Below are 13167 nucleotides of genomic sequence, written 5' to 3'. Positions count from 1 at the left end.
TTCTGCAGACAACATGGTTATCAGTATGAAAAGCATCCACACTGTAGCACATGCAAGCAGCTCTCCCCAGCCTTTGCATACCATTAGGTAACACAGAATAACATTCACTCTGAAGCAATTTCTATGACCTTGAGGTTTTTTGGTTTGTTTGTTCTGTTTTTTGTATCATAGCTTTTGAACTGGGAAAAAAGTATCTTAATTATAAATTCCTAGAAAAAGACATCATTGATATATTTTGTTATTTACATCTTTATTGAATTGTAACTTTGTTGGCAATAAGTAAATGTCTGGCTGTTCTTCAGTAATTTTAATTAAGCTGTGCTTCTCCACAAATTGTTTTTAAATTATTATTATTATTATTTTTTTTTAGGGTTGGCATTTACTTTATTTTTATTTATTTATTTTTTTAACATCTTTATTGGAGTATAATTGCTTTACAATGGTGTGTTAGTTTCTGCTGTATAACAAAGTGAACCAGCTATACATATACATATATCCCCATATCTCTTCCGTCTTACATCTCCCTCCCTCCCGCCCTCCCTATCCCACCTCAAATAGAAGTTTAATGCCACAACTTTGTGAAATGAACTTTACCCACAAATTCCATTCAATAACACTTCTTCTCAGGTCTATCCCCATCTATCCCCACAAGACTGATTTCATATATTACTCCATGAATTAATTCAACAAGCATTTATTAGGAAATAGGTATATAAACAATAAAGGGTAAAAATATATGTGGGTGCTATGATAAAAGAATGTACAAGGTATGTGGTGGGGACCGAAGGCATGAGCTTTCTTTAATACCATTGGCTTGTTAAATGGTCAGTTATAGAGGAGCTGGGCCTTACAAGCACTGAGGAATTGTAAATTGCCAAAGAACAAGGCAGCAAGAGCGGGTGGAGGTAAGGTGGTTGTGTCTGAGAAAGCTTTGTGACCTATGTATTATTGCCACTATTTTATACATAGATAACTTTTTAACTGAAGCTCTGAGCATTTACATTACTCGTAACCGATACTAAAAAAGTTATACACACTGCACACAAAACCATTTGATTTCTAAGACTACACACAGGCTCTTTCAACGGTGACACGTAAAAGTGCTTATTTATGATAGCAGTTAAGGTCACCATCGGTGAGAATATATTTATGAAGTACATGATTATCCCTCTGTAGACAGGTCACCTTTTAACATGAGGGCTTAGACAAAAGACCATAAAACAATGGTCTTATATAGCTTACAACCCTGGAAACTATCTCCAGCGAGTTTTATAATATAGAGAAAGTGATGCTTTTGCCAGGTAGTTGAATACCAAACTTTTATTAAGTGGACTTTAGCCAGCAGATAACACAGAAAGACGGACCAGCTCCCTGTGGTTCTACTTGCAATCTTCAGTTTTTCCCTTAAATCATCAATGAAACATTACTTAAGGACAGGCTTTGGAGTCAGTTAGACTTAGGTTGGAAATTCAGCTCTACCATTTAGTAGCTATATGATCTCAGGCAAGTTATTCGTCCTCTCCATGCTTCTCATCCATAAAATGGACATAACAATACCTACCTCAAGAGGCTGTTGTATTGATCAAATAAAAATATAGATAAAGGACCTAGTACAGTGACTGACAGTTTACAATCCTCAATAAAAGGAAGTGATGCTGATGATAGGCTGGGGACTAAAGGGTGTATATGCTCTACCTCCCACCTTGAAGAAAACACATTTGGAAAGATAAAAGATAAGAATATATAATATTAAATATCAATATAAATGATAAGTTTTTTCTATTACTGCAAACAATGTCAAAGGCAAAAAAAAAAAGACAGAAGATTTCAGATCAAATGATGTCCAGTTGCTTTCAGCTTTACTGTTCCATGATTTTAAATGAGTTGGACAGGTGACAAGTGCTAGAGAAGTTCAGAAGATGGGGAGAAAATTATCAGCCAGAACGGTCAGTAGTGTCTTCATGGAGGAGGGAGACTTGATCTGGATCTTAAAAATGAATAGGCTTTGGAGAATGAAGGGGATAGGGGGCTTTTCAGGGAGGCATAATGACATTAAACAGAAATGCACTGGTAGTTCAGAGCAAGACATAGTCTTGGTCAGTGACTACACCAATTTAATTGTAAGCTTAGTGTTTGAGAAGAAAATGGCAGGAAATTTAAATCTATATATATTGGCAGGGAATAAAAAGCCAGACTAATCAGTTTGAAATTCATCTTGAAGAAAATGGGTTCCCATTCCTTCAGAGAAATGAGTCAGGGAATGGCAAAAACAAACATTTTTTCCCCATGCCTCAGGTTTTCCTCAGCACCAGAAGAGGGGCTTGGATCTTCAATCGTGTCGGAGACTATGGATATCCTTTTGATGTGTTATACTCTTCTCGATTTCAATATTTTATGAAGAAGATTTGTGGTCAATCATTAGCAAATATATTTTTGGAAAAAAAGATGAACCAAAGGTTTGATCATGAAATATTTGGCCTGAAGCCTAAACACAGGTATGTTCCCAGGCTGGGAGGTGGGCAGTAACAGCCAAGGCAAAGAATAAGGACTGTTCACATAGGCTAATAGTATAGCTACCTCTATCTGTACTTTAAGCAAATCCACAGAATCTGAGATTAGATTTCTACCTTTCCCCCACAGAAGTCCAAGATCTACTGGTCTATAATTTTCAGGCTATAATTCTCCTTGGCATTAACCATTTTATCATTCCCCGAGGTACCAGTTCTTTTTACATGATGCCCAATAGCAACAACAAAATGGTAGTAGCAGGCAATGTATCATTCATTCATTCATCCAACAAACAACTGAGCATCTGTTATGAGCCAAGCATTACACTGGCATGAGAATACTGAGACTAAAGACCTAATAGTAATAGTAATACTAATAATAACACCGTACCTTTTTGAGGACTTAATATAAGACAAGCATGGTTTTAAATGAGTTACACGCATTATCTCATTTAATCCTCACAACAGTGCTATAGGTGGGTACTATTTTGATCTCCATTTTGCAGATATAAAAACTGACACTTAGAGAAACTAATTTGCCCAAGATCACACAAGTAATAAATGACAGACTCGAGAAATGGATATTTCCTTTAATACTCTAACAAGAAGACAAACAATAGACTATGATAAAGAAATGCATGGAGTGCTATGAGAGTAAGAAGGATGGGAGTTCTCACACAGCCTAGAAGGTAGACTGTGACAGCATTTCTAGAAGCTGATTTTAATGCTGTTTTCCCCTCCAGCTTTTAAATTTTTTAATGTTTAGATTTACTTGCTATAAAGTAGTAAGTACAATGAGCACCCATATACCCTTCACTTAGATTCACCTATTATTCACAGTTTACTATATTTGCTTTTTCCCTCTCCCTCTCTCTGGAGATAGACAGATCCATACATATATAGCATCCATATATACATACATATATTCATAATTTTTTTCTGAAACATTTGAGAGTAAGCTGCAGTCAATACGACACTTTACCCTACATTCTTTAGCATATATTGCCTAAGAAAAAGGGCATCCTTCTACATAAACATAATTATCACACTTAGTAAATTTAACATTGATAAAATGCCATTATCTAATATAATGCATATTCACATTTTCCAAATTGTTTCAATAATATTTGTAGCTTATTTATTTATTTTTTTGGCCACACTGCATTGCTTAAAGTTTGGAGTCCTAACAACTGGAATGCCAGGGAATTACCTGTAGCTTTTATAGTTTTAAGTCCAGGGTCCTGTAAGGTATTACACCATTGTATTTAGTTGTCATATCTCTTTAATCTCTCTTAATCTGAAATAAATCTCCATTTTCTTGACATGGATTTTTGTTTTTTTTAAGAATTCAAGACATTTGTTTTGCAGAAAGTCTCTAAATTTGGACTTTCATAGTTGTTCTTCCTCTATTATATTTAGGTTAAACAATTTTGGTGTGAATATTCATAGGTTATGTTGTGCCTTCTTGGTGGATCACATCAGGAGCCATATGATAGCAGTTTATTGCATATTAATGATGTAAAATTTGTCAACTTGGATTAGGTGGTCTACCAGGTTTCTCTTTTGTAAAGATTTTTTTTCCTTTCAAACTAACCAGTGGGGTGATACTTTGAGACTGTGTTCCCCAACCTTTCAGCCATTTATTTCACCCAATTATGGAAACTGTAGCATCCATAACTTTGGTGATCACAAAATAAATTGAGGCTTTATGGAATAATAAGACATAGTCAAACAAACAGGGTAAGGAAGTAGCATTCTAATTATAAATACAAGGTCTTGGAATAGCAAAAAATACATAATGCTCTGAGGCTGCACATAGTTTGGTTTGGCTGGACTATAGGCGAAGATGGAAGAGTAACTGAGTACATCTCCTTGTTCACTGGGCAGATACATGAAAATGTTTGTATGCTCTGCTAAACAAAAAGTTTAGAATGAAGACAGCCCATAGTCATTGAAAGATTTTAAGCAAGTGAGTGACATAATAATAAATATATTTTGGAACAATCACTCCAAAAATGATGTAGAAGATAGATTGAAAGGGGATGGAGCAGGAGGCCCTAAAAGACAGCTGTAATGGCCCAGGTGAAACAGAATAAGTAAAACTATTCTGGGGATGTTAAGAGGAGAAAGGGTGGCCTTGGTGACCAGATGTAAGACTCACAGTTTTGTGGCTTGGGCAACAATGTGGATGGTGGTACTGTTAGTGAACAGGAGTAAGTTTGGAGAGAAAGATGAAATGATGAGGTTGGAATGAGAACAGAATCTGTACCTAAAGGTTTGAGTCAAAGAATTACTAAATGCAGCAAACAAGTAATACTGTTTAAACATATGCTGTTCCTAAGAAGAGGCCAGCTCTGTCTGAACATGATGGGCTGAGGATTCTCAGAGTCTGTTAACACAGGATCCAAGTATTCACACTGCTTTTAGAAAGGTCCAAGATTCTGCACCTTATCCTATGTTATTTCGAGGAAACACTACTTACCATGCCTAGAGTATCTCAAGGGAGTTCATAAAAAACCATTTGATATAAATCCTAAAATCCTAGGCTGTGTGACCTTGGGCAAGCCACTTAACTTCTTTAGGCCTCAGTTTCCTCATCTATAAGACCTGGATAATGACAACTGTCCTGCCTCCTTCGTTGCGTTTGCGTGAGACTCAAATACGTTAATGTATGTAAAATCAATTTATAACTGTAAGTCACTATATACGTGTAATTTATTACACCTTTTGGAAAATGATGGTCCAAGCCTAGCTCTTGGGCCTTTGAAGAGGAAAAGAGACTCAACAGAATGTTGATAGTCCAGTTCTGCAGATTTCTTGATATATGGATAGAAGCTACTAGACTGTGGCCTTATCATATCACTGAGAGCATTATTAGTCCTTGAGAAGCCATGCACGTACTCATCAAATAAAATAATTCTTCCCTCACTTCTCCAACATCTTCTCTTTAAATGTCATCCAGGGTCCAACTTATACTCTGAGATCCTTATCTTTATCAAGCTGGTATACATTAGACCTTTCCCAAATTTCATGAATAAAGGGAGACTACTAGCATATTGATTAACCACCTCAATCAAAATAGAATTTTACTTACATGGTAATGATCGTTCCCTCTCATGATCTCTCTTGATTTCTCCTTCTTTATCGTCATTCACAGAGCTCTGAGTCAGCATCCAACGGTAAATGACTTTCTGCCAAATTGTATAATTTCTGGCTTGGTGAAGGTGAAATCAAACGTGAAGGAATTCACAGAGACAGCGGCCATATTTGAGGATGGCTCCAGGGAAGATGACATTGATGCTGTTATCTTTGCTACAGGCTATAGCTTTGCCTTTCCTTTTCTTGAAGATTCTGTCAAAGTAGTCAAAAACAAGATATCTCTGTATAAGAAGGTCTTCCCTCCTAACCTAGAAAAGCCAACTCTTGCAATCATAGGCTTGATCCAGCCCTTGGGTGCCATTATGCCCATTTCAGAGCTCCAAGGACGCTGGGTCACTCAAGTATTTAAAGGTAAGTGACCATGCAAGATGACTACCTAATTACTTAGTGGCTTGTTTAATTATGTTTATGTTCTTGCTTATAAATAGCTGAGACAGTATGTATGATTGTAACAGTGCCTGGCACAAAATTAGTGCTCAAAAATTAATTTTTGAGGGAATATAAAGTAGTAATTTATAACCATGGACATATAGCAGAATCTACTAGAAAGTTTTCTGAAAATAGGCATGTTTTTCCTGGTGGTGTTTATTTAATGTCTCGGGTGGGGCTGACATAAGATTGTTGAGAAAATATTCCCCAGGTGATTCCAACGTGCACTCCAGATTAAAATCCACTCATCTAGATTTTAGACAACTGATACATATTTGTGAAGCAAAAGAATTTAATCTTCTTTCATTATAGTTAGAGAAAGTCAAATATAGAAGTGCTGTGATTTCATTTCAGACAAAAATTAAGAGCTGGTTAAAGACTAGTCCAGAATGAAGAAGATTCAGCCACTCAAAGTCTTACTTTCCCCCCTTTATGGTCTCTCTTTCAGAAAGTTTTGCCTAGGAAAACATGAGAAAAAACTTTGGGGTTTGAGATAGTAGGCTCAATATGAATCAGCAGAATGATGTGGCTTCCAAAAGACTTAACTATATCTGGCATCATTAAAAAACTATAATGTCCTGGAATTCACAACTGTTCTTCCCTGAACTGGCAAGACCACACCCAAAGATATTTTAAAAGTGAAACTGGAGTACATTAAAAGGAGAGAGACAAGAATGGTTAAGGGATTTGAAAATGTGCCATTTGAAGTACAACTAAAGGAGCTGCAGAGGTTTGGCCTGGAGAGGATAAGATTTAGGGGAGATATGAGAGTTCCCTTCAGATACCTGAATAGATGCCCCATGGCAGAAGGTTTTATATATTTGCTTAGTATCACTTCAAAGGGTTGAACCAGAAGCAAGGAGTGAAATTCTGAGAGTTTGCACAGTATCAGCTTAACATTAAAAATAAACTTTGACCAGGCCAATATGAAGTAGATTCAAGCCTCAGAATAGGGAGAAATCAGATGACTTTTAAGGTTCCTTCTAACAAAGAAGTCCTTTGATTCTATGGTTACTATAATAAAATTTGCTACCATTACTAATGTTTAATTAAAAATATTCAAAGTTCTTGTTGAGGGACTTCCCTGGTTGTCTAGTGGCTAAGACTCCGCATCCCCAATGCAGGGGGCCTGGGTTTGATCTCTGGTCAGGGAACTAGATCCCACGTGCCTCAACTAAAGATCATGCATGCTGCAAAGAGGATCTTGTGTGCCACGACTAAGACCCGGCGCAGCCAAATAAATAAATAAATATTTTTTTAAAACGTTCTTATTGAAATTACGGATTCTTCTTCCCTAGTGAAGATCCTCATGGTAGCAGAGAAAAAAGAAGCAATGATGTTAGAGTTGATAGATAAAAAACTTTTCCAAATTTCCCCAAATTTCTTTCATTTCTTTTTTTTTTCAATTTTTTGGCTGTGCCATGTGGCATGTGGGAATCATACTTCCCCAACCAGGGATCGAACCCAGGCACCGTGCAGTGGAAGCATGGAGTCTTAACCACTGGACCACCAGGGAAGTCCCAAAGTTCTTTCATTTCTTCATTCTTCATTCTTCGTTCTTTCATTTTCAATTCCTTTTAATTCTATCCAGTAGATCATGTACTCCTTGAGCACTGGACCAGCAATCCAATGCAAGTAACCCGTTAAGTTGGTTTAATTCCAGTCATATAAAGTGGATCTTTTCATTGGGTCAATAAAGTAAGAGGAAAAAGTTGTTTTAAAATAGGCCACAGCATCTTGTACACTTTGAACAAAAATGAGACTCTTTTCCAGGACCAAGTCAACCATTGAGAGGATTAGGGAAAATGAGTATTTGGAAGATTCCACATTATGACTGTGGGATTAGGGGATCTTAGGGGAAATGCACAAAAAGTTCAGTTTCCTATGCTAGCAAATCTTAGTTAGTGCTAATCCCTCTAGGTTTCTTCTTAACACTTGGAAGGAAGGAATCATCAGAGAATCCCTATAACTTTATCAAATTTCCAAAAGGAACCCTGAGCTTTTTGTTCTATTGTCTGCCTACCAAATCCTTGCCTTTCTCATCCCAGAATTCTACCTTCACTGTGCCAATTTTAAGACCATTCTTTCACACCTGCCCAACTCAGCCTGTCCTCTTCCCTGGCCTGTCCTTTACCCACCAAGCCCCATTTCCCTACTTCCTTTGTTCTCTAGAATTACTATTGTCTTGTCAAGAAAATATTCCACCCTTTTCTAGAACACTGAACTCACTTGCTTGCCTTGACAGAAATCTAGTTTTCTTTTGTCTCATTTGTAGCCCTCTCAAGAGCCCTTGCAAGTGTTCTACTTTCATTTAGTAACTTTCTTCCCTTGCAAACCGTATGAAATGATACCAATTCTCTGGATCACAAGGAGGCATTATGTCATAGGATGGCATTCAAGTTCCTCCACAAATTGGATACAGGCTGCTTTCTCAGGCCCATCTTTTGCAGGCCTTTACCATCCATCCTACAGTCTTCTAGATGCACTGAATGACTTACCCACTATGCAGCAAACACAGTAGATACTCGTGTATCCTGTGCCTTTGCTTCTGCTGTTCTCTCTGCCTGGTATTCCTCCCCTTTACTCGTTATTTGTGTGGAAAAAGCCTGTTTATTTCCTCCATCTCTTTGTAGTATATTGAAAGCTCTTTAAATAAAAGAATCATGTTTATTTGCCTTTGTCTTCCAAGTCTAGACCAGTGCCTAGCACATGGGAGGTAGCTAATACATCTCTATTCAATGTCTGCAAGTTTAGTTTTGGAGGTTTTCTAAACTCTATAGTAGAAAGTTCTTATCTGAGGATCTCAGCTTATGAACTACCTTCTCAATTTCCAGTCATGGTAAAAGGCTGGACTGGACTGAAAAAGCAGAATGGCAGTCACACCTCCTTTCTCTTGTAACATTATCTTTACATTAAACATGCAGGGACTAGTCAGGATTACATAAATACAATCTGCCTTAGGCCTGAGAGCCCACTGAAAGACTTAGTTCCACAGAGTTATAATTCAGGCTCGCCCCTTTTGAACCTTGTCTTGGAACCCTTAGGAAACCTCTGAACTTCAGTTCCACACTGTTCTTCAACAACATTCTTCAGCTAACATTTACTGGCCTCTTAGTATATGCCAGACCCTCTGCTAGGTGCTGGAGATGCAAATATGACCAAATAGAAAATCTATCTTTATGGAACTCAGAGTCAAGCAAGGTAGACAAGTAAACAGACATTTAATGTGTTCATTCATTCAGCAGGTATTTACTATATCCTAAACAAGGGTCCAATAACAATGTAGAGGAGCTGGCTATGGGAGCAGGAAGGAACAAGTACCCAATTCTCCCTACAACTGCAAATACACTGTAAAAAAGTAAGATTTTACTAAAAGGACAAGGCCATCTTGAACATAACAGAGAAGAGAACAATTAGTAATATTTATGCAAAGTTAGAGAACATGACAAAATAAACCAAGTCCTGAGAACTACAAGGAGTTCAGAATTCTGGAGAATAAAGTATTATAGGAATTAAAGAAAATGAAGCTGGAGATATTTATAGAGGCAAAACCAAGAAAAATCCTTAGGTGCCATGCCAGAAGTTTACATTCAATGTAGGCAATAGAGAACAATTGAAGGTTTAACTGGGAGATGGGGAGTCAAATCAGGTTTGTAATTCAGAAGATGTATTAGAGGGAAATGAAATGGGAAATAGGTCAGTTTCGAGCCTGTGACAAATGTCGAAGAAAGACATAATGAGGGCTTTAAAGTAAGGTAAAGGAATACGAGGAGAAATATTTGAATGAAATTTCATTGGTGAATTTGAAAGGATTTGGATGGAATGTAGGTTGGAGATGAAAGAGAGAAAAGAACCTGCTCAGGGGCTATGGCCATTGGTGTAAACTAGTAATATAAGAGGAGGAGCAAGATAGGAAGGAGGGAGATACATATGGTAAAAATGACATGTGCCTGAATGAGGAAACACTGCAACAACAGTATCAATGAATTAAGAACTGCACCATCGGATACAGTACACATCTTTATATATTCCTACCTATCTACCTATCTAATTTATAGTGATTTTTTGTTTGGTTGGGGTTTTGTTTTGTTTTTTCGATGAATTGGCTGCCTCACAGGCAAGAAATGACCTCCTCCTCCATAATGCTTCTAGTTAAGAGAAGTAAAAATTATGGTTGTACTATGAGAAATAATTTGGAAATCAACTCTCAAACTGTGTTTCATGAGCATCTTAAGACCTGTGATTAACTTCAAATGAAGCATTTCAGTGATTCTTCATTGACTTATGTATATAATAATTCCCAAGGCTAAAATGAAAAGAACACATGGCAAAACACAGAAGGCTATTTCTTGAGTGTTGAATTTGAGTCTCATGTTTTAAGAGGGACACACCAGGATAGTTACTAGAGTGTGCCCAGAGAAAGGCAAACAGTGGGGCAGAGAACGTGAAACCGGTTATATGGGGAACTGTTAAGGCTTTAAGGCTGATAATGGGAAGACTTAAAGAAGTTATGACAGTTGTTCTCAAATGGTTCAAAGGCTGTCATTTGTTAATACTAGACTCCTTGGTCCCAGAAGGCAGAGCTAAGTCCACTAGTGCCAGTTGCATAGAGCCAGGTTCTGGGGTCAATGAAAAGAATAATGTTCCAGCAAGTAGAGCAGCCAAACAATTAAATCATCTCCTCAGGTGATGAGATCCCCATCACCAGAGATATTTAAGGAGGAATGAGATAACCTCTTGAGAGTATTTGTACAGAGAAGGATTGTATTAGGTAAGATATATTCCCATTCTAAAATTACACGTTCCAGAATTATGTGGAGTAACACTTTAGAGTTGGGTGTGGCTAAAGTTTTCTACATGACATAGTGATTGTAAATCCGGGCATAAAGCTAATCATTTAAATTGAGAGTTGTCTGTGTCGACTTAAATACTATTCTACCTTTGTCTAGCCATGTCCTTGGTGTTAAATTCCTGCTACTGGAACTGTTTGTGCATTAGTGCTTAAATTTATTTGTTAAGATTGGGTATTATGAATTGCCTTTGACCTTCCCCCTCACTCTCACCAAATAAAAAATTTAGAAAGTAAGGCTTATCTTCCATGGAACTTTAGGTATACAATAGGACTGAGAGTTTACTTTTACTTCTTTCTCCCTGTGGTATAAAGCCTCTTTGTTATTAAGAGTACAAGTACAGGTGTTTCCAATCCTCCCCCCTCCTTTTACTTTGTACCTCATTTTCCATATACTTTTAAGGCCATTTATCATTTCCTCATGTCCAGATTTCCTTTCCCAATTGAAAGACTATGTTAGGGAGGAGGCAGGTATTGGTTGGAAAGCAGATTAGGAGAAATATCTTTCAAAGACAAAGTAGAAAAGAGTAAGTTACTGAGGTTAATATGATTATATTTTGGTGGTGGTAGGCTAAGGTGATCAAGTGAAGGTGTAACCCCCTTGCTACAGACAACTAGCCTGTATTCCTTTGAATTTTCCATAGCATGGTAATTGTTAATAGGATTAGTGTTCATACTGAGGTAATTTTACACTTAAAATTTTGATTTTTCTCTTTAGGGATAAAGACATTACCCTCACAAAATGAAATGATAAAAGAAATAGCTAAGGTTCAAGAGGATATGGGCAAAAGGTAAGAGTTCTCCCAGGAAGACAGGTGGTTAATTTTTCCCACTTAGTTCTTCTTCTTTTTTTTTTTGGCTGCATTGGGTCTTCGTTCCTGTGCATGTGCTTTCTCTAGTTCTGGAGAGCAGGGGGCTACTCTTCTTTGCGGTGCATGGTCTTCTCATTGTGGTGGCTTCTCTTGTTGCGGAGCATGGGCTCTAGGCACGTGGGCTTCAGTAGTTGCAGCATGTGGGCCCTAGAGCATGTGGGCTTCAGTAGTTGTGGTGCATGGGCTCTAGGGTGCATGGGGTTTAGGAGTTGTGGCACACGGGCTCAGTAGTTGTGGCACACAGGCTTAGTTGCTCCACAGCATGTGGGATCTTTCTGGACCAGGGATCGAACCTGTGACCCCTGCATTGGCAGGCGGATTCTTAACCACTGCGCCACCAGGGAAGTCCCCCAACTTACTTCTTAATAAGAGCAATGTTGTACTGTATTTATTGTCCTCGTGTTCATTTAAGGATTTAGATTATATTTTGAAGGAAAAGGAAATAATAGGTTGTGACAATAGAATAGAGAATTACCACCAAGTGGTTTGAATATGGATGGGAAAGGAGAGAAAAGCTTAAGAAAATTCTACGTTTAGGGCCTAAAAGAAAACTCAAGTAGGAAAAAGCACATGGAGAGAAAACCTGGTATATTATTTTGGCACGGATTACATGAAGGGCTATTAGAGCTGCCAGAGGAAGGGCAATGATAAATTAATGAGAGGTAGATATGGTTAAATTACAAATCTGTAGGCATATTTACAAATCTGCAGAGGCCACTTTACTGGCTGTCATGTGACAGCGTACTTAGGTCACAGTGGCTCTTAGTATGAGTAATCTATAGGATCTGGGAAGGTGGTACCATCAGCCAGTATTTTAGTGCTTGGGTGGACACATTTAGCAATCTGAATTTCAGAACTTGAGCTTATTCACTGGTGATCTTTATTTGAACAAAGTTGATGTAGATGAAGTTCCTAAATTTTTGTGGAAAAGTCAGAGGCACAATCATCCCATGCCCAAAGATGTGGTTTTCTTCAACTGATTATACCAGCATAACTCTCCCTTCTGCAAGGAGGAGAAAGACTGTTTTTACTTAACCCTGATACCCTTTCTAGGTGCTCTCCTATTTTCCTCCTTCCTTTCACTGCCAAACTTCTACAATATATATTCTACATTATATATATTGACTTGTAATACTTTCCTCTTTGTTCTCAGCTTATCTATTTCTTCCACATCCTTCAAGGACTTACCATAGCTCTATTTTAACTACCCACTTCTACATTTCTATTTAGCAGTCTAAAACCACGTGATTTACCATAAGTCTTATATTCTTGTCTGTTTCATGTGAAGTCTTACATTCTTCTGTTTCATGTGTATCTATCTTATCTAGTTCAGTAGATTATAAGGCCCTTA

The 13167-nt window shown here is 37.6% G+C and overlaps 2 protein-coding genes across 3 annotated transcripts in view; one reads left to right on the top strand and one right to left on the bottom strand.

The window, feature by feature from the left end:
* Positions 1–13167, bottom strand: part of CHD1L (chromodomain helicase DNA binding protein 1 like) — a 122260-nt gene that overhangs the window by 88176 nt on the left and 20917 nt on the right. Inside the window, exon 2 of the mRNA XM_059929200.1 lies at positions 5602–5858. Coding sequence (XP_059785183.1) covers positions 5602–5680 — 79 coding nt within the window. The 5' untranslated portion in view covers positions 5681–5858. The remainder of the gene's footprint in view (positions 1–5601; positions 5859–13167) is intronic.
* FMO5 (flavin containing dimethylaniline monoxygenase 5) overlaps positions 1–13167 on the top strand; it is a 39024-nt gene that overhangs the window by 14901 nt on the left and 10956 nt on the right. For both annotated transcript variants that reach the window (XM_059929209.1, XM_059929205.1), the window contains exons 5-7: positions 2296–2495; positions 5665–6017; positions 11663–11735. In XM_059929209.1, the coding sequence (XP_059785192.1) occupies positions 2296–2495; positions 5665–6017; positions 11663–11735 (626 nt within the window). The remainder of the gene's footprint in view (positions 1–2295; positions 2496–5664; positions 6018–11662; positions 11736–13167) is intronic.

Source organism: Balaenoptera ricei, chromosome 1 (assembly GCF_028023285.1).
Source record: "Balaenoptera ricei isolate mBalRic1 chromosome 1, mBalRic1.hap2, whole genome shotgun sequence".
In the NCBI taxonomy this organism is placed as follows: Eukaryota; Metazoa; Chordata; class Mammalia; order Artiodactyla; family Balaenopteridae; genus Balaenoptera; species Balaenoptera ricei.
Note: the sequence above shows the minus strand (reverse complement) of the source record. Positions and strands in the feature narration are given on the sequence as shown.